Source organism: Petaurus breviceps, unplaced genomic scaffold (assembly GCF_028583685.1).
Source record: "Petaurus breviceps papuanus isolate PSGF00001 unplaced genomic scaffold, PetGlider_PUasm1.0 90701, whole genome shotgun sequence".
Taxonomy (NCBI): Eukaryota; Metazoa; Chordata; class Mammalia; order Diprotodontia; family Petauridae; genus Petaurus; species Petaurus breviceps.
The window spans coordinates 6371183-6393650 of NW_027187316.1; the positions used below are offsets into that span (position 1 = coordinate 6371183).

Sequence of the window (22468 nt, forward strand, 5' to 3'; positions counted from 1 at the left end):
AAGAGAACTCATGAACCCTGAGTGCAGATTGAAGCATATTGTTTTTTACTTTCTTTTTCTTGTAGTTTTTTTACAACGTGGCTAATACAGAAATATATCTTGCATGATTTCACATGTATAATGGATATTATATTACTAGCTTCCCCAGTGGGTGGGAGAGGGGCTGAAGAGAGGAGAGAATCTGGAGCTTAAAATTTTTAAAAAATCGAGGTGGCTAGGTGGTGCAGTAAATAGAACACTGGCCCTGGAATCAGGAGGACCTGAGTTCAAATCCAGCCTCAGACACTTAACACAAAAACTAGCCATGTGACCTTGGGCAAGTCACTTAACCCCAATTGCCCTCCAAAAAAAGCAAAAAAAAAATTTTTTAATCAATGTTAAAAAATAAAATAATAAAATTTTTTAAAGGTTGAGAACTACTAAAAGATTTTAACATGAAAGCCATAGAGTCTTCATTTGGAAGCCAAACACTGGAAAACATAAATCCTTTTTGATCAATTTTCTTCTATGTTTGACTGTAACCTAAGGCCATACACTCAGCTGCCTCTTGTGTCTGCCTTCTTAACTATGAAGCTGTGGGACTTGTAGGGAGCCTTTGCTGAAAACCAGATGATGCCTCATGAGAAATGAAGCTTTATGAGTTGGTGAGAAATATAAAAAGTACTTAACTCTGCTTACAATGAGCATCCCTGCTGGTATTTTGGTAATATGATCAGCCTTTCCCCCCACAGGATCATAAAGAGAATCTATTAAAATGATGTATGTAAAAGCCCTTTGTAAATCATACATGCCTTAACCAGGTAGACTATAAGCTCCTTGAGGCCAGGAACTGTCATTTCTCATATTTACTCTCCACAGTTCTAGTATGGGATCATTGACCTAACAAGCTCTAGCTGAATAACATGTGGGTAGAGTGAAAAATTGTATTGCTATTAAAAGAACTTTGTAGGCACAATGATATTTCTCCTGGAGGCCTAGAATCGAATAACAAAACATGAGAATAGTATAATACTGCATGCTTTGTTGCTTCATCCAAGGATCCTAAATGATGCCTACTTGACATGGCTTCAGACCTTAAATCTTCTACTAGTTATCATTCTCTTTGGGTGCTGCATTGATTTGTATTTAGTTGCTTCCCTAATTTTCATTATACTTTGATGTTTCAATAAGGCAAATTTTCTCTTTCATTTCATTCTTCAGTTTTCAACTGTGCTTCTTGTTTGCCTTTCTCCATGTTTTAAACAATTGTCTATGTCCAGTCTTTTTAACCATCTCCTTTTTTTTTAGAATGCTTCTTAAATATCATCTCACTGAAACCTAAGCAATCTGAATCCAAAAATAGCTTTAATTTTAAAATATATGAAAATAATCATTTTCTAAGATGATTCCTATACTTTTACTTTATAGATATGATCTTACCAAACCAAAAATTAAGACTTCTTATTTTTTTGCCTTGGAACTTTACCTGCAATTTGGATGTAATACCACCAGATGAATACTTGGTCACAGGATCATGATCCCAATTAGCTAGACTTCCCATAGATGCAGCTGAGAGAAAATAACATGCTTCCCCATTTAGACGTAATTTTCAAAATTTAAAAAGTAGAAATCCTCATTGAAACAACTAAACAAAAAGAAGCCAACTGAGAATAAATGCCAATTATACTACTTATTACATTTTAAAAGAATAATAATATTTAATATTTACACAGTTAAAATCCAAAAAAGTGCTTTACATACTTTGTGAATAAATCAATGAAAAATCATTTATTGAGCACTTAATACATGCAAAACACTGCACTAAGCACAGGGTTCTGCTCCTTAGATGCAGAGGTCATCAAACTATGGCCCATCAGCCAAATATGACCCACAGCCTTGTTTTTGTTATAGCCCATCAATTAAATATAATACAAAACCAGGCTTTGGGCCATATTTGTTCTATAGGCCCTAGTTTGCTGACACCTGCCCTAACATTCCTGGGTCTCTCATCAAGACCTCTTCTTTATATTTCCCTGGATACACTCCAGAAAAAAGAGCCACCCTAAACCAACCATTGTTATTTCTATGTTTGCCAACATGAAATCATGCTATTGTCTTTTTCTATGTCCTTATACATACTTCCTCCTCTCTGGGTTTTCATGATGCTCTTTCCTACTCATTCTCTTCCTACCTGTCTTACTGCTTCTTCTGAGTTTCCTTTATTGATTCATCTAATGTCATGTCCTTTAACTGTTGATATTCCCCAGATCTTGGTCCCAAGACCTTTTCTCTCTCTCTACACACTATCAGTGACCTTAATCAGCTCCCATGGGCTTAACTATCAAATCTATGAAGATTGCTAAATAATTTATATGTCGTCTCTTCCCAAGCTAGCAGCTTGCATTACCAGCTGACTTTTGGACAAAGTCAGCGTTCTAGAAACATCTCACCTCAACGAGTCCAAAACAGAGATCACTACCTTTCCCCAAAAAGCCTACCTCTCTCCCAAACTTCCCAGTTTCTATTAAAGATACCATGGTTCTTCCACTCTCCGAATCATAATTCTCATGTTCAATCTACTCCTCACCTTCCCTTACACCACATATTTAGTTAGTTCTTAGTTGTTCCAACAATATGAAACCTTTCCTGATCCACCAATTGCTAGTGCCCTCTCTCTGAGGTTTCGGTAACTATCTTGTGCTGATTTTGCCACACACACACACACACACACACACATACACAGTGTGTGTATATATGTATGTGTATATATATGTGTGTGTGTGTGTGTGTGTGTGTGGATATGGAGCTAAATATTTTTTGTACAAAAATTGTTTTTTCTTTTTTCTTTGATTTCTTTTGGATATAGATCTAATATTGGTATCACTGAATGAGAAGATATGCAAAATTTAGTAAATATGGGGACATAATTTCAAATTCCTTTCCAGAATGACTGTACCAATTCCTCTTGACCTGTTCAGTTCTTTGATTTTTTGAAGTTGAAAAATTCAAGAGAAGCAAAAACTCTACAAGTAGATCCTCTTTTCCTAAAACCCCTAGTGGAAGGTTTTCTTGAACAGGGAAGCTACCATCAAAGTTGACCTTTGTGGTCTACCTCTGGACTCAGCAATCTGAAACTGTCAGCAGGGGGCCAGTAGTTTTGCAAACTCCAACCAAGTGGGCCTTTTTCTTCTTCACACACAATATTTCACTTCCTGTCTCCCTCTCTACTTTAGTATAGGCTGTCTCTCATGTCTCTTAAACTCCCTAACTTCAGTCAAAGCTATACTAAAGCATCATCTTCTACTTAAGACCTTTCCTGATCTTACTAGCTGTTAGTGCTCCCCATTCTCTTTTATCAATTTATTATGTATTTGTCTGTGCTTATATGTATACGAGTTTTTTTCTTTGATAAAATGTAAGTTTTTGAGGGTGAAGACTCTGTTTTTGTATTTGTATCTTTAGTAACTGCACAGTGTCTGGCACAAAGCAAGCACCTAATAAATACCTGGTGGTTTATTGATCATTTGGAGTGTGTGTACAAAATATTGCATGTGAATTCAGTTTTCCAGAATACTGATTTCTAACTATGATTGGACTGTAATGTCTCAACCATGTGTAGCATAATCTATTCAGTTTAATGCAACAAGCATTTACGAAGCATTTAGTGTATGTACCAATTCATGGGCTACCAAAAAAAAACAAAAAATTATCCCTTGCCTTCAAGGAGCTTCTATTTCCTTGTCACACCATTCTCTAAATGTGTCACCCAAAGCAAATTGCTTCATCTCTTTCCAAGCCTCCATTTCCTCACCTCTAAAATGGAGACAGCAACACTTGTTTTAAAAATATTTTTATCCGGGCAGCCAGGTAGCACAGCGAGTAAGAGCACCGGCTCCAGTGTCGGGATGACCTGGGGATCAAATCTGGGCTCAGACACTTAGCACCCACCCAGAAACACCTGGTCATGTAACCTTGAGCAAGTTACTTAACCCTGATTGCTTAAAAATATATTTTTTAATTTATTTTATTATTTCCCAACTACGTGTAAACATTTTTTTAACATTCATTCTTTAAAATTTTGAGTTCTAAATTCTCTCCCTCTTTCTTGAGAAGGTAAGCAATTTTTTATCAATTATACGTGTGAAGTCGTGTAAACCATATCCAAGTTGAAAAAGAAAACACATAAAAAAAGAAAAAGAGAGTTAAAAAAGCATGTTTCAATATGTGCTCAAAGTTCATCAATTCTCTCTCTGGAGGTGGATAGCATTTTTCATTATGGGGAACAGCAGCACTTATATCACTTGTATATTGAATGTTTTGTAAACCTTAATGTATGAACTACCACTATTTTTGTTATTTTGAACCCTTATTTCTACTGCTTACTTTCTCTTGCTAGGAAAGTGGTACGTATTGCAAATAATTTAAGTATGTCTATTTAATTTAAAATATGTATATATCTATGTTTTAATATGGATTTTAAAATTGAATGCATTGGGAGCCTGGAGGGATAATTTTATGAGACTCCTTGAGATCATTCAGAACACCATGTAGCACAGAAGGCTAGAAATGTTATGTCTTTTAGGCCTCTATAGCGCCTAGAGCAAAGATGAACATTTGGCAAGTAGATAAATGGGACTGCAGTAGTGTTCACATTGGAACAAATTGGAATCTTCTTGTCTGTGTGTGTGTGTATGTGTGTGTGTGTGTGTGTGTGTATGTGTGTATGTGTGTATGTGTAATGATCTCATATACTCAGTGGTCAGCTCCAACTTCTAAATTTGTTTTCTCCCTTATTCTCTTCTAGTTGGTGGATCTAGCTCTTCTGGTTAGACAAGATATGGCACCCAAAGCAGGTGACCCCTTCAGCCATGCCATTTCTGCTACTTTCATACAGTACCACGCTTCTGCTGAGGTAATGTTTAAATCTACTCAAGCCCTACTCCAATACCCTATTGTGATGTGAAAATAACCCTGGGTTCTTAAAGACTTTTCAAGCAGAATGTCGAAGGTAGCATGGTAATAAGGGAAAGAGTACTGGCTCAGATGGTTTGAGTTCAAATCCTGATTCTGACACTTAATATCTGTGTTACCTTAGCCTCCCAATGGCCTAGTTTTCTCATCTGTAAGCGCTAGGAGGTCCAGCCAAGCTGTGCCTTTGTGTATGAACCCAGCAGTAGACTGGGTGTCTCTCATCCATACACCAGACTAGCTAACTAGTTTACAGAAAGTCATCACAAAGGGTTGGCTACCAAATGATGACATTATTTTGGTCCCTGCAAATCATGAAACATTTTGCTTAAGTGACTTAGCAGAGGCTGAAATCTGTATTAGTGGAGAAAGTACCCATAGAGATGATAGCACAGCTCTTTTTGAGGTAAATAAAGAAAAAACTAAATATATAACATACAACACTGTACCAGTAAAATACAAAAGAAATAAAAGAATTCCCCAAAAGAATTTTTATTCTAGTGATGCAAAGATCTTTTCCCAGCACTTTATGGGAATATAAAGGTGACCCTATACCTTTAGCTAAGTAAGCAAGGCACAACCTCTGATAGGAGGCTTTAAGGGTGGGCCCAGGAATGGACTATGTCTGTTATACAAGGAACAGTGTAGCTTAGACCAGAGTGATTCAGCACCATGGGATGGATATAATGTAGTGGATTTCTCTGGTCATGAGAATACATGAAATAATTCACTAAGATATGGATATGGTTATACTAGTATTGATAGGGGAAGTACCCATACACATGAAAACATGGATGTTTTGAGACTGAAGTAAAGTATAAAAAATGATTTTGCTTTTTGGAGGGCAATTGGGGTTAAGTGACTTGCCCAAGGTCCCACGGCTAGTTTTTGTGTTAAGTGTCTGAGGCCGGATTTAAACTCAGGTCCTCCTGACTCCAGGGCCGGTGCTCTGTTCACTGCATCACCTAGCTGCCCTCTTTAGTTGTCTTCCTTAACCACAGGAAGTGTTCTACATGCTTTCTTTGTAGACCAATATTTATATCCATTTTGTCTTACAAAAGATATCAGAAGATCTATTCTTCAGTGAAAATGACTTAGTCCATAACTGCTCCTTCATTTTCTTAACTATTGAGCCTAGTTTCCAGAAAAGGAGAAGGAAGGTTCTAGAGAGTAATGACAAGGTAAAACCAGGTGTTTCAATGTCATTAAAGAATTTGATTATGTCTTGGGTCTTGTGTGCTTGTGTCTTGTCTATAAGTCTCAACCCTAGTTGGTTCCAGAGAGTTTACCATCCAAGGAAGTGGAGGGAATCTAGACTGGGGTCTCATATTTAGTGAATAGGCCATTTTCCACAGAAGTCAGTCAAAAGGCATAACTAAAAAACTAGGTCAAATTACTGTAAAATTTGTTTTAAACAAGTAAGGAAAATGAGAATTGTGACTGAACTGGCTTGGATCCACAACAAAATTTATACTTACTAATTCCAACTGGGACCTCACTGAAGAAGGGCATTCCTACTTGATTCTTGTAATTGATTCCATATCCCACTCACTATAGGGACGATCCCAAACCTTTTCTTTTTCTACTTCAGCCTTGCATTCTACTACATACCCCAGCATTCCCAGCTGAGTAAATTTCATTATATTTCACCCCAAAATTCAGACCATTTGCCAAGAGGTCGCTCTTTGTCCCTCCTCCTCTTACATCCCTATGACATGATCCCCCATTGTGTCCTCCTTCACTCCAGTCTCTAATAATGAGGTTACCCTTCTTTTTGCCAAGTCCTTTCTGTATGTATATCCTCAATCCTATACCTTCCTGCATTCTCTATTATACCCCAGTCTCTCTCTAAACTTCAGTCTTTCCCTCTATATTGGTTCTCTGCTACCTAGAAACACATCCATCTTCCCCATCTTTAAAAAACCCTACATAGATACTGCCATGACTGCCAGGAATCATCCTATATTTGTCTTCTCACTTATGAGGTATTCTCCCTTGAGAAAAATATCTACATGCTGTGCCTCCACTTTGCCTCCTTTTGTTCAATTTTATACCCTCTGCTACCTGGTTTCTAACCTCATCATTCAACTGAAATGTTCTCTCCAAAGTTACCAACGACCTCTTTATTGCAAAACCAAATGACCTTTTGTTGATCTTCATCCTTATTGACCACTGCAGCAGTTGACACCTTCTCCTTTGGATACCCTCTCATTTCAGGGTTCTCATGACTTTGTTCTCCTGGATCTTCATGCTACCTTCACAAACAGTGAATGTTCTCCAAGGCTCCGTCCTAGACACTTTTCTCCTTTCATTCAATATTGTTGCATTTGGCTACTTACCATCTCACACAGGCTGTATTTGCTCTATGCCAATGATCACTGGATCCATTTATCCAGACCTTCATCACTAACTGCCAATTGGATTTTTTAATCTAGATATGCCAAAGGAGTCTCAAACTCCATACGTCCGTATTAGAACTCAGTGTATTCCCCTCCATTACCCCTCCCCATAAAAAACTCTCTCCTTTTCTTTCACTATTTCTCTCAAGGTCACCACTAAACTGACCTTCAGCCAGATTTACAACAATCATGCCATCCTCAGCTCCTCACTATCACTTTCTCTGTATGACTGATCAGTTACCAAATCCATGTCTCCCACATCTCTGTATTCTCATGACCACTATCCTACTTCAGGCCCTCATCACCTCTTCCCTAAACAATTGTAATATTCTCCTAATTATTCTCCCTACCTCAGGTCTCTCCCCATCCCAATCCATCCTCCATATAACTGGCAAAGTGATTCACCTGAAACTTAGGTCTGACTCAAATGGTTCCTTTAGTATCAAATATAAATTCCTGTGTTTAGCATTTAAAGCTCTTCATAATCTAGCCCCTTCTTTTTCTCAACACATGCTGCAGTTGAACGTACTAATGTACTTGCTAGTCATCTCACTTGGTCTTCCATCTTGTCTCCATGCCTCAGCTCTGACCATCTCCTGTGCCTGGAAATGCTTTCCCTCCTTGGCTCTAACTCTCAGAATCCCTAGATTCCTTCAAGATTTCATTCTAATACCACCTCTGCAGGTGACTTTTTCCTGTCCTCCTGGCTGCTAATGTCTTCCCTTCTGAGATTATTTTGCCTCTGCTCTATATATGTTATGTACTTCGTTATTTACAGGTTGTCTTCCTCAATAGAATATAAGCCCTTTGAGAGCAGGGAACATTTTTTTGCCTTCTCTTTGTGGTTTGAATCCTTAGCTCAGTGCCTGGCACATAAGAGTTTAATAAATGTTTGTTGATTGATTGAACTGAAGAGAGTAATCTAGGTTTATTTTCTTACTATACCATGGTCACTTATGTATTTACATTTTGAGCTCCATCCTAGAGGAGAAACTAAAAGTGCTTGGGGAATGCATTTTTTCTCATTAGATTATTGGGGAGAGTGATTTATTTATTGAATGAATGGTAAAAGTGATATAACAAAATTGATGTTTTAATGCCTAAACTGATTTATAGATTTACTACTATAACAATCAGGCTACCCCATAGAATTAGACAAAATAAAACAATCCATATGGAAGAACAAGAAAAATAGTAACGAAAGGGATAGGGAGGCTGCCTGGCATGACCAGATCTGAAATTGTACTATAAAACATCAATCATCAAAACTATTTTGTGTTAGCTAACAAATTTATAAAATGAGCTAATAAAACAAGCTAAGTAAAACCTGGAAACAAACATAGTATCCTAATTTTTGTAAACCCAAAGATACCACCTACTGGGGTCAGAGCCCTCTAGTGAGTGGGATGGCTAGGTGATGCAATCAATAGAGCACCAGCTCTCAAGTCAGGAGGACCTGAGTTCAAATATGACCTCAGACACTTACTAGCCATATGACCTTGGGCAAGTCCCTTAACCCCAATTGCCCTGCTTTTTCCCCTCAAAAAAAAAAAAAAAAGGGAAAAAAGAAAGAGCTCTCTAGTAATGAAAACTGCTGGGGAAAATGGAAAGCAGATGGCAGAATTTACGTTTAGATCAACCTCTTATACCATATACCACAGTAAGTTCCAGACAATTATTTACTAAACTATGAAGAGTCATATCATAAAAAATGTAGAGGAAAATGGAAGGAAATAGCTTGCACAGTTATGGCTAAGGGAAGGAAATTTTAACCAAGCAAGAAATAGATTTGAATATAGAAGACAAATTGGATAATTTCAGTTACACAAAATTACAAAGATTTTGCAGAAACAGTACATAAAGAAATAACAATAATAATGATTATAGCTGATATTTATATAGTGGTTCCTATGTGCAGACACTGTGCTAAGCCTTTTTCAATTATCATCTCCATTGATCCTTATAACAACCCTGGGAGGCAGGTACTATTATTGTCCCCATTTCTACAGATGAGGAAACTAAGGCAAGCAGAGGTTACGTGACTTACACACCTCGTAAGCATCTAAGTTTGGTTTTGAACTTAGGTCTTCCTTACTCCTGCACTGGTGTTCTATCTATCGCGCTACCCAGAGAAAAATGGTTAATTGGGGGAGGGGGGTAGGAAATGCTTTGTAGCAGATTTCTCTGAAGGGGCAGTTAAGTGGCATAGTGGATAGAGTTCATGGTTAGGAATAAGTAAAAGCTGACTTCAGATCCTATCTCAGAAGCTTAGTATCTGTATGAACTGAGCATCTCCCTCATCTCTGAAAGTTCAGTTTCCTGTTCATTGAGATGAGAACAATAACAGCCACCTCACACAGTTGTGAGGAACACGTGAGATAATGTGTACAAAGCATTTTGCAAACTTAAAAATTCTACATAAATATTATATTTTTGTTATTATTATAGCTATATAGAGAATTGATACAAATGTATAAGAACCATTTCCTAATAGTTAAATGATCAAAGACTGTGAACAGAAATATTTCCAAAATGGAGATGTAATCTGTACACAGCCAAAGAACAGTCTAAATCACAACAAAAAGAAATGTAAATTAAGATAACTCTGAGGTTTCACATCACACCCCTTAGATTTGTAAAGATTAGAAATAATGAAAATGCATAGTTGGGAGAGCTATGAATTAAACCAGCCAGTAGAGAAGACAATTAAGAATTATACTAAAAATGTTGAACCTTGCAACTTTGTGATAACCACTGAAAGGCATAATTGTGAAAGTTCTATATGTAGAAAAAATACTTATAGGGGCAGCTAGGTGGTGTAGTGAATAGAGCACCAGCCCTGTAGTCAGGAGGATCTGAGTTCAAATCCGGCCACAGACACATGACACACTAGTCATATGACTTTGGGCAAGTCACTTAACCCCAATTGCCCTCCCCCCAAAAAAAATTACTTATATGTATGTGTCTATACCAGTGTTTATCTATATATTGCATTTATACATCTATATTACATTTTTTTAGAGGTTGGGTCTCCCTATCTTGCCCAGGCCTGGAGTGTAGGAGCAGTTACTCCTGTACTAATCAGCATGGGAGCTCTGATCTGCTCCATTTCTCGCCTGGGCTGGTTAACCCCTCCCTAGGCAACCTAGTGACCTCCCAATCCCAACCTAGTGACCTCCCAATCCCAGGAGTTCCTCATCCTGATGTTGAATGTACTTTGTATACCCAAATGACTGACCCACTGCAACTTAGGACTCCAGGACTCCGTCCTCCCCTGTTGCTAGTATTATGGTTGTACACCACCATACTTGGTCTATAAAAATACTAATAACAACACATTTTATGGCAACAAACTGAAAAGAAACAGTACCTACCAGTTGGAGAATAGCTGAACAAAATAGGCAACATAAATGTAATAAAACATTACTATACCATAAGAAATGATGCAGCTAGGTGGAGCTGTGAATACAGCACTAGCTTTAGAGTCAGAAGGACCTGAGTTCAAATCTGGCCTCAGACACTTGATGTTTAGCTAGCTGTGTGACCTTGGGCAAGTGACTTAACCCCAATTGCCTTGCCTTTCCCCCTCCGCCCCCCCAAAAAAGAAAGAAATGATGCATACAAAGAATCTAGTTATTTATGAAAGAGACAAAGTGAAGTAAAATTAACCAAACTAGGTAAACAGTGCCCCCATTATTACAAAGAAAAACATTAGACTTTGGAACTCTGATCAGTGTAGTGCCCAATCATGATTTCTAAGGCTTTAGTGGTGCCATATATTTCATGCCCTCAGCAGAAAATAGGTATTAGACAATAGATATGGAAGAAAGCATGCCTTTTCAGATGTGATCAATATATTGATTTGTTTTACTGCCTGTATTTATTTGTTATTAGGGGTTTGGTCATGTAAGGTCATTGGGAAATAAGAGTGAATTTTTAGAAAGAAACTAAAACATTTTAAAAGGTAAATTTTTAAAAATATTAAAGGGTGGCAGAAGTACTTCAAGGAGGAAACAAAAAAGAAGCAGCATGTAATGAGGCAAAGGGAAATATTCATCCCAGGCAAAAGGTTGGAAGGGGCATGAAGAAAGAAGGGAAAAAGAAAGACACTGAATGATTGGAGGTAAATAATAGATAAAGGTTCTTATGTAGAGTTTGTTAGTAACATTAACCAAGCACCTACTATGGGCCAGCCATTGTGCTCAGCACTGGGGATACAAGGAAAGCCAAAAAACAGTCTCTGTTCTCAGGGAATTCACAGTCTAATGAAGGAAACAACCTGCCAACACCTGTGCACAAGCAGTTGGACTGTTTCTATAGGAAGCAACTTCTTGTGCTTCAAGAAATTCTGATAGGGCTTCACCAGCTCCCTGAGGTGGGTGATCTTCAAGTGTTCAGCAGAAAGAGGCAGAGTAGAATAATGGGCACTGATGATTCTCTGGAGCCAGCTAAAGCATTGTATGTTGACCTGACATAAAGAACAGGGAAGCTTGCCTTCTTCCCAGGCCATGGATATGGGGAAAGACAGTGTCCTAAGAACTGTCAAACAAGATGGTGACTGTCACTTCTGGTGATTCGTGTATGAATAAGTGATACCATGAGAATAATCGCTAAAAATAATAGCTGACATTTATATTTTATTTTAAAAAGTATTGCTAGGAAGTATGAGGTCCTGAACAAAAATAACTTAAGGCCCTGGGGATCCAGAATATCTTGTATGATTATCAGATTTGGGAAGTGAATATCTGATTAGGAAGATGTCTGGGAATGAGATTCTAATTAAAATGTCTTAAAACTGAAAATGAAAGTAGATGGGGAAAGTTTCCCACTAAGACCTATCAAATCTGGTACCACAGAAAATAGCAAAGATACCACAATCAGAAAGGGTATCAGGAGGTAGCTCCTAATTCATAGGGGCCTGGAATCAAGATGAGAGCCAGCAATAAAAATCATGATCTCAGAAGTCAATACATGCATGAACAAATAAACAAGAAAAACTAGAGATCTTAAAGCAAGGGAACAAATTTGACCTCACAGGTGTCAATGAAACTTGGAACAAGATATATGACTAGAATTTGCTTCTGGAGGAGCAGACCTTATTCAAAATTAACAGGATAGAAAAAAGGTGGGTGGAATGAAGTAGTACTGAATATACTTAGGAGAAAAAGGGAAAAGACTTCCCAGAGTCCAAGGGAATAAAACATGGCATTAAAGCAGGGTGAAGTTCATTGGAGGTTAGTAGGCATACGCTACAAACTGCGTGGTTGGAAGAAATAATTAGGATCATAGAGAGCTCAAAGGGATCTTACTGGTTATTTTAGTCATAGGATCATAAATCTAGAATTGGAAGGGACTTCAGAAATCCCCTAATGAAAGCTCCTCATTTTGCAGATGAGGAAACTGACACCAAGAGGTTAAGTATTTATCAGAGGTCACATAGGTGGTAAGTGGCAGACCAGGATTTGAACTCAGGTCTTCTGACTCCAAATCCAGCACTCTTTCCGCTGTAACGTACTTCAATTGGGAATGAGAAACAGATGCTAACCTTGGTGTAAAACCATGATCTTGTCTTGTTAGGACACTTGAGTTGTCTAGCTCTAATGTCTATTGACATTCTCTCTGTCAAAAGCAGAGCAGCTAGTAAATTTATCATTTACTTGAACTATAATTTCATTCTTTAACAAGGGGAGGAATTGAACAGGAGAACTGCTATTATGGGTTTGATTCTGACCAATAAAGAAGAATTGGTTACTAAAGTAGAAATGATGGGAACCTTGGGACAAAGAGACCATTCCATCAAACAATTTGTAATAGAGAAAAAAAAGCAAAGCTGTCTTGACATGAAGCCTCCATTAGAGATGAGACTTCAGAGTGCTCAGACAACCAACAATACTCTGAAGGCAAGAGCCAGTTGAACAAGTATGGAAAGCTCTGAAATACTAAATTCTGAAGGGCAAATGGAATATGGAGGTATCGAAATAGAATAATATGGAAATAGGGGTGGCTAGTTGGCACAGTGAATAGAGCACCGGCCCTAGAGTCAGGAGGACCTGAATTCAAATCCAGCCTCAGACACTTAACACACCCACCAAAAAAAATAGCCGTGTGACCTTGGGCAAGTCACTTAATCCCAACTGCCCTCCAAAAAGCAAAATATATATATGGAAATACAAGGAACTCATGAAGAAAGTCAGTCAAATTTAAGAAAGGTTTATGTGGAAGGTGGAAGCAAGTGACTTTATGCTGTAGAAACATGTTTGTTACGAGGGTGTTTCTATTTTCCTCTCAGCAAGGTTGGGAGGATGAAAGGGAATAGGAATGGGGGAAAAAATAAAATAAAACAAAAAGGGGGAAAAAAAGAAAAGAGAATCAGTACGATTTTTTTAAATCTAGAGAACAGGAGAAAGTCTAAAAAGTAATATAGACAATGGGCAGCTTTGAAAGCTATGAGTTGAATTTATTATATACTTCAAAAGAAAAGCAATCTGTACATAGTAGAGATCTTCAGTTTTGTATACAATTATTTTTTCCTGTTGTACTTTATTTATGGAAATGTCCATTTCATTTGATGTTTGTTAATTTCAAAATAAAATCATTGAAAAATAAAAGAAGGTGGGAGCAAAGACAATATAAAAAAGTAATGTGGGCTGTAAAGCCCAGAATGAGTTAAAGCTAAGGACAAAGAAAAAAGGTGGCTCTTTTTTAAAGTTGATTTTGGGGGTACTCCATTAAGGGAGCACTGCCCATTTATTCAGAAAGAATAAATGTAAAATAAATGTAATAAAGTTGATTTGGGGAGCATGAAGATAATTTAAAAAGATATACTATCCTCAGTGTAATGGGATGATGATAATATACAATGCTGAAAAGGCTAAACCGAATATATGTACTTTCTTTACTAAGAGAAGGGGTCTTTAGAAAGACAGAAAAATATGTTAAACAAAAAGTAGAAACCCAAGATAAGTGAAGACATAGCACCTTACTGCCCTCCATGTGTTCAGACTCAGATGAACTTCACCCCAAAGTACTGAAAGAACTGGCAGCTGTGACTCAGTCCTTCCTGGTCATCTTGGAAAGATCTCAGAAACAGGAGAGGTGCTACTGAAATGGAAAAATGCAAATGCTGCACCAGTGTTGCAGGGGGATAGGAAGAAGATAGGTTCTCAAACTCTAGGCCAGAAAATCTGACTTCAATTTTTGGGAAAATTCTAGAACACATTATGAAGGAGGTGGTTTGTGATCACTTAGGAAAGCAGTCATCACTAAGAGCTAACATGGTATCATCAAAAACAAGTCATGCCAGATTAACTTCATTTCCCTTATTGACAGGCAACTTAAATAGATTATTAAATCAAGAGAATATTCTAGCTGAAATATATTTGAATTTCACATTTCCTCAGTGATATACATTTTTATCCTTGTCTGAGGGATAGGTAGTTTCCTTATCTAACTTGAAGATGACATGAAGCTTGAAGAAATAGCTATCACATAGGGTGGCAGAACCTATATAAAATTACAACCTAAATTACAATAGGGCTAAATCCATATTCACTAGGGATGACTATATTTTAAAAAATCTATTTCACAAATAAAAGATGAAGAAGGTTTGGATAGACAATAGTTCCTATGGAAAAGATCTGAGAGTTTTAGTGCTTTGGGATTATTTTGAGGATCAAAGGAGATATCACATATGAAGTGCTTTAATAAATGTTAACTAAAAATTATTATTAACTATTAAGCTCCATTAGAACAGGTACCACCCTTACATTTTTCCTGACGCATAGCATAATGGTCTTCATATAGTGGGTACATACTATTTGTTGCTTTTGTTCTTAACTACCAAGGTCTTTTTTTTTTCTACACGCCCCCAAGGCAAATACGCAAATTTGGGTTAATAGGGATGTGGATATTCTTTAGTACAATGCATAGCATGATGCCTAGAACATGGTAGGTGCTTTGTTTATTGTTTGTGGAATTGATTTGCTTTGAGCTTAAGATGAGTTTCTAACAGCTATGATCTTGGGGAAATAGCAACGAACGTTGGTTCCTACCATGCCACCTTTTGCATGCAATCAACAAACCCTCATCTTTTTAGCAGTTTTGAGGGCTCCTCTTATTGTAGTAGACTCATCTGGAATGTTGGAACCTACCTGCTTGTGGAGCAACTAAATCCCCCTTCCTGGTTGCTTCAGGGCTAAGTGTGTCAACAGTCTAGAGGCACATTAATTTCCCCTGTTAAGCAAGGTGAAAGACATGTGGTCAGAGGACCAAAAAAAAACCGTCACGAACATGCCAAGGTTAGCCTTAACCCATGCCATGTCAACATCCCAGCACAAATTCCGGCTTGGGGATGGTAACTATGAGGAGCTCAGCTATTCCCCAGGGTACTTCAAAACTATGAAGCAATATCTGCTATTGCTACACTTTAGGAATGCCCCCAAACTGTACAGGATGCTTAGGCTTCCCAGAAAATCTGGTTGAAGAAAACTCCAAGAACAGGATTTAAATTAATAATTTGGATTACAGATCAAATCCCTTGCAAGTCTATTTTTTTCTTGGAAAAAACCATACTAGACATATCTTAGTGCATTTGAAGAGCACCCTAAATCTTGCCTGCTTGCTTGAATAGCATTCATTTTGGTGATGTTAAAAAACACAATTTTGATGTCAATAAACACCCCTTAAAATGCCTTTGATATATGTGTGCCCTATGAATAAATGCATGAGTATGTTTTTCATTAACATCATACCAATATGTAATAATATTTATAATTGAAGAGATGTATTGTACATAACATTCTCTACTTTGCATCCAAGAAAATGCTAAAGACAGACCTTCATTTTTGTCCTTTCTTGATTCTCCAAGGTGGCCAGCCAGGCATAAGCCAAGCTTCCCTAGGGAATTACCACAGCAACTGTTTCCAGCTACTCAGCAGCTGATAAAAGCTTCTCTCTGCAGGCTGATTTTCAAGACATAGAGTGTGGGCTTTCTGAGAAGCAAGGACATAAGGATCAAGGAACACTATAGCTGAATCCCATTAGTAATGTAATACCCACCTCACCAAGGTTCTTCTTTGCCCTGGTTTTTAATGACTGTTGTTGATTGAGAGAATGTTATACAGAGAACCAGAGTGCTAAGTCCCACTGGACCCCAGTGCTAAGTGACTAGTATGAACCAGCCACCATAATCAAGCAAACATCTATTGGACTCCTATAGTATACTATATACTGCCCTGTTGACAGCCTGGTTGGAGAAACAGGACATATGCGTAAAAGACTAACTAATAGTATTAAATAAAATATACCCATTGATGATGATGATGAACTGCCCCCACTTGCTCTTCCCTGTGTACAACATTTCATTTCCTATTTCTGTCTCTCTTTGCACAGTCCTGGAATATTTCCCAGTCCCGAAATATACTCCCTTCTCACTTCCACCTTCTCACTTATAATCATAGCTTCCTTCAAAGTTCAGCTAGTATGCCAACTCCTACAGGAAACATCCAGATTTTCTAGCCCATCTTCCCAATTGCTATTATCTTTCACGCAGAAATTACTTTGTATACATTTTATGTTTAATCTTCTATGTACACATCATTCCCTATCCTCTGGCCCCCTCACACAAATTCTCTTTCTGACTCTGTCTCTGTCTCTGTCTCTGTCTCTGTCTCTGTCTCTGTCTCTGTCTCTGTCTCTGTCTCTCTCTCTCTCTCTCTCTCTCTCTCTCTCTCTTTCTCTGTCTCTCTCTCTCTCTCTCTCTCTCTCTCTCTCTCTCTCTCTCTCTCTCTCTCTCTCTCTCTCTCTCTCTCTCGTCACACACACACACACACACACACACACGTCTTCAGAGCTGGGTGAGACTTTTATTTTCCATGAATATCCATAGGACCTAGCACAGTAGCTGGCATAGAGTAGATGCTTAATAAATGCCTGTTGAATAATTAATAACAGCTCACATTTATTTATTATAATCCTGTGAAGCAGAGAGTCATACACACAGTAAGTGATAAGGGAATTCAGAGCAAGAATAGTAGGTCTCAGTGGGTCAGAAATACCTATCTCATACAAGAGTTGGAGCACAGACCTTGATAATTTCCCCAGTAAAAAAAAATCATGCCTGTGTTCAAAGATTTAAAAATGAGAGTGAGATCTAGACATTTTAGGGAAAGTAGACCAGTTTGACTGAAATGAATGATCCATAGGAATTTAAACTTTATTTCATGTACAGTGGTCAGCCATTGAAAGTTTTTGATGGGAATGATGAGAAAATGGTGTTATAAGAAATTTAATCTAGCAGGGTGTAGATTGGAATGTCTTATTTGATAATGAGTTCCCCATCATTGGAGGTCTTCAGGCAAAGACTGAGTCCAGACCACTTGTCAGGGATATCATAGAAGAAATTGCTTTTGGAATACAGGTTAAATTAGATGGCCTTTGAAGTCTCTTCCATTTCTGACATTATGAAAGTTTACATTAGAGCAGTGAGATAGTGGAATCAAGCAGTTAGGAAGATTATTGCAGTAGTCTAGACATGAAGCTAAAAAGAACCAGTGCTAATGAGATGATAGTAGAAATAGAAAGGGAAGGAAGCCTGCAAGGGTCATTTATGAAAAAAGCAATCAATAGGACTTGACGGCAGAGTAGCTATGGAGCAAAAAGAAATTAAGAATATATATAAAGGATCTGGGGGGAGGGGTAGAAGGATATTAGCATAGATAATCTCTAGATACCTTACAGCTAGATAGCCGTCACTGCAGGATTTTAAGCCTGAATTGCTTTTTGTTGTTGTTCGGTCATTTCAGTCGTGTACAATTCACTGTGACCCCATTTGAGATTTCCTTGACAGAGATACTGGACTGGTTTGCCATTTCCTTCTCTAGCCCATTTTACAGATGAAGAAACTAAGACAAACAGGGCTAAGTGACCTACCCAGAGCCACACAGCTAGTAAGTGACTGAGACCAGGTTTGAACTCAGGAAGATGAGTCTTCTTGACTTAAGGCTCAGCACTCTGTTCACTGCACCACTTAAATCACTAGGAGAACAATATAATTTATACCACTGACAAAAGGAGAAAAATATTCAAAAGGAGCTTAATTTTTACAGGGGGCAGGGCTGAGGAAGTGAATTCAACTTTAGACATAACTGAGTTTTAGGCAGTTCCAAGCCATTTCAGGACTTCCATATAGAGGGCCATCCTTCCCTTGAAACACTAACAGGAGTTTTAGAACAATCTGATCTTTTCTCCAGACTTAAAAGTTAATATCCATAGACTTGCCTAGGGCATCATTTCCTGCTTTAAATAAAAGGAATATCTTGAGAATATATATGAAAATAAATCATGTCTTTTCATTTTTAGATTAAATTACCATCAAATTCATAAATCATTTTGCTGAATCTCCTTAAGCAGCCAGCTTGGTCTCTTGATTTTACAGCCACATCTCTTCGGGTCAAGTTCTGGCATGAAATCCAGCCCTGATTCCCCTGAAAACACGCCTCCTGCTACACCAACTGCTCCAACATCTGGACCACAACACCCAGGGAAAAACCAATCAGGGACTTTGGGGAACGGGAACATTGGACAAGACTCGGCTAAAACAAAGCAAAGGAAGAGGAAGAAGGTCAGTTAAACAGAGGTAGCACTGTGTATTGGCCATTGCACTGACTTTGGAGTTAAAAGACCTTAATTCAAATTTCAGCTTTGTCACTTATTACCTGTAGGTCTCAAATTCCACAAGTATAAAAGAAGGCTTTTAAACAAGATGATTCCCTAGGCCAGAAATATCTAAACCACATGATCAGAGCAATTAGTCCTGCAAAGAAAATACTCTATTGTGTTCCATAATTGAGATTTTCCGAAGCAAATGAGCCATCTGAATGAATTTAAAAATAAAAATTAAGTGCTTACTATGTGGAAAGCACCATGCTCAGTACTGGGGATAAAACAGAAATTCAATCTAGTCCCTGCACTCAAAAACTTATGTTCTGTTAGAGGGAGATCACACCTATAGGTGAATTCAGCTACAAGTCAAATGGATGGGGTCCCATGGTCCTTAGAGTGCAAGAGCAAAGCAGATGGTATTGCATCTTCTTTAATGTCTTTTCTATTGATGTAGCCATACCAGTTTCTTATTTTAAACTTTTTGACAATGCCTACGACTTTGGTGGCAAGAACTTTCTTTTCTGAGTCTTCAGTAGCTGTAGCTGCTGAGAAAGTGAGGACTGTAGCATCTGCAGAAGCCCCCAGGTTGCACCTCTACACAGGCTGCTTCCCTGAGCTGTGTCTATGGGGGCCAGGCTGGAAACAGGGCTAGTGGGGGAAAGAGGGATGATTACTAGTACAAATGCTTTTAAGCTTTACTGTCCAGCAGCGGTTAGTTCCCAGTTGCTGCTGCTGATGGATGATGATGAGGATAGTAGGCCCCTTCTCCACAAAGGATGCTCCCTTCAGTGGTGGCTGCTAGGGCTGTGCTAGAAGCAGGGTTAGTGGTCAGGGTGGGAGTAGGTACTAATATTCCTGAGGCTCTTATGCTTAGCGTCCTAGGCTGTCTCTCCCAGGGCTTCATTGGGAGTGGTATTTGAGATGATTTGACCTTCCTGGAACATGTTACCTCCTGTCTCTCCCAGAGAATGCTGTTTTGGTTGTTGTTAATACCCATTTACTTCTCCATCCAGACTTCTTCCTTTCTAGCCTTTTATGGTACGGTCATGATAGTAAGTCTCTTCTATAAGTGAAATTCATTTTCTTTCAGGTATACCTTCTTACTTTCCTTTCATTGCTAACAAAATTCTCTAATTCAAAAAAATATAGTTATATTATTTTTAGATACATAAAGTAATTAAAATAGATATAAAAGCTGTTGTGGAAGCAAACTCAGCAAGATTTGACAACTGATTGACAATAGGAGTTTGGGAGGAGAGAGTTGAAGACCCGGGTGGCTAACAGAAATAAGGAGGTTTGGAGGAGGAGCACATTTAAGGGGGAATACAACTAGTTCTGTTCTGGACTGTCGACCCAAAAGGAAGATGTGACAATACCTTCATTACCTACATCACAGGCTGGTGTGAGTATTAAATGAAACAATGTTATGTAAAATGCTTTACAGCTTTAATTCAGTACTAACTATCAGCAGCTATCATTATCAGTAGTTAGATGCCCAACAAGAGAGGCTAGGTCTAGATATATAGAAATAGTAATTGAACCTGTGGAATCCGATAATGTCACCAAGGGAGGGTAGATAGATTAGGAAAAAGCCCAGGACAAAGCTTTGAAGGAACAATCAGTTAGAAAACAAGATGTAGAAGAAATCAGACAAGTAGGCAAATGGTTGCCACAAAAAAACAGGGAAATTGTCCAAGTGGAGAATCCTATACAATAGTGTCAGATGCTACCAAGATGGCAAGAAAGATGAGGACTGGGGCGGCCAGGTAGCACAGCGAGTAAGAGCACCGGCTCCAGTGTTGAGAAGACCTGGAGATCGAATCCCGGGCTGACACTTAGCACCCACCCAGAAACACCTGGCCGTGTAACCTTGAGCAAGTTACTTAACCCCAATTGCTTAGGGGCGGCCAGCTGACTCAGCGAGTAAGAGCACCAGCTCCAGTGTCGGGATGACCTGGATCAAATCCGGGCTCAGATACTCAGCACCACACCCAGAAATAATAACTGGCCCTGTAACCTTGAGCAAGTTACTTAACCCCAATTGCTTTAAAAAAAAAAGAAAGATGAGGACTGAGAACAGAATTTTAGATTTAGCAATGAAAAAACCTTGGTAATCTAGGAAAGGAAATAGTTAATTTGAGTGATACAATCCAAATCCAGATTAAAAAGTGTTAAAAAGTCAATGATCAGGGCAGCTAGGTGACCCAGTGAATAGAGCACTGGCCCTGGAGTCAGGAGGACCTGAGTTCAAATGTGGCCTCAAACCCCTAACACATACTAGCCATATGACCTTGGGCATGTCACTTAACCCCATTTGCCCTGCCTTCCTCCCTCCAAAAAGACCAAAAAAAGAAAAGAAAGAAATCAGTGATCAGTGAGAAGAAAAGAAATTGAAGCAATGCTTTTTATGGGAGTTCATCTGTTAAAGAAAGAATTGGTGTAAAATGATAGAGTGAGGAGGTAATAGGGGAAAATGAAGGTTGTTATTTTTTTAAGATGAGAGAGCTGTGAGCATGTTGGTATCAAGGAAGGAACTAGTAGAGAGGGAGAGGTTGAAAATGAGGGACAAAGGCAGCTAGGTCGTACAGTAAATGGAGCACTGGCCCTGGAGTCAGAAGGACCTGAGTTCAAATCCAGCCTCAGACACTTAACACTTACTAGCCGTGTAACCTTGGGCAACTCACTTAACCCCAATTGCCCTGCCCTCCCCCCCTTAAAAAAAGACAAAAAAAAATGAAAATGAGGGACAGACATACAGAAGAGGAGATATGATGGTGATGATGATGATGACAATGGTGGTGGTGGTGATGACAAGCTGCCAGAGGATAGGGGAGGGGATGGGATAAGGATCACTAGTTGAAGTATTTTTCTTGATGAGGGGGAGGGCCTCCTTTTTGTAAGAAACTGTTACAAAAGAAGAAAGAATGGAGGATGCAATCCAGAGATTTTGAAGAAGCTCATACACCAGGAGTGCAAGCATCTAGCATGAAAAGCACTTGCCTCAATAAATTAATTTAATATGGCCTTTTTATTTACAGTTAATATACGTAAATTCTTGAGGCATCTTGAAAACACGTTTTTTCTCTTTCTTTGATCCTTCAGTAGATCTGTAATCTCAATAGTGTGGATATTCATTTCCTTTGCTAGTGAAAATGGCAATCCATCTATTCCTTTCCATCTCTTCTGTGTATATCTTGTGTATATCCCAGGGTTGTGGAGACTGTCTGGTTCTTTTCACATTTTATTGCATACCAGTACAACACTCAGGCTACAAATATATTGTCTCTTACTCTCTTTATGTGACCAACCCACCTCCCTTTCCACTCATACATGGCCTCAGTGACAACTTTTATACCACTTCTCATTCAAAAGTCATTCTTAGTAGCTTTCTGTGGTTTATTTATACCCATCGAGTCTGTCCATTGCTCTCTAAGTCACCTGTGATTTTGATTTATTAGGGG

The 22468-nt window shown here is 38.5% G+C and overlaps 1 protein-coding gene across 9 annotated transcripts in view; it reads left to right on the forward strand.

The window, feature by feature from the left end:
- Positions 1–22468, forward strand: part of SUPT3H (SPT3 homolog, SAGA and STAGA complex component) — a 677491-nt gene that overhangs the window by 539928 nt on the left and 115095 nt on the right. For all 9 annotated transcript variants that reach the window (XM_069065839.1, XM_069065837.1, XM_069065836.1 and 6 more), the window contains 2 exons: positions 4784–4891; positions 18781–18966. In XM_069065839.1, the coding sequence (XP_068921940.1) occupies positions 4784–4891; positions 18781–18966 (294 nt within the window). The remainder of the gene's footprint in view (positions 1–4783; positions 4892–18780; positions 18967–22468) is intronic.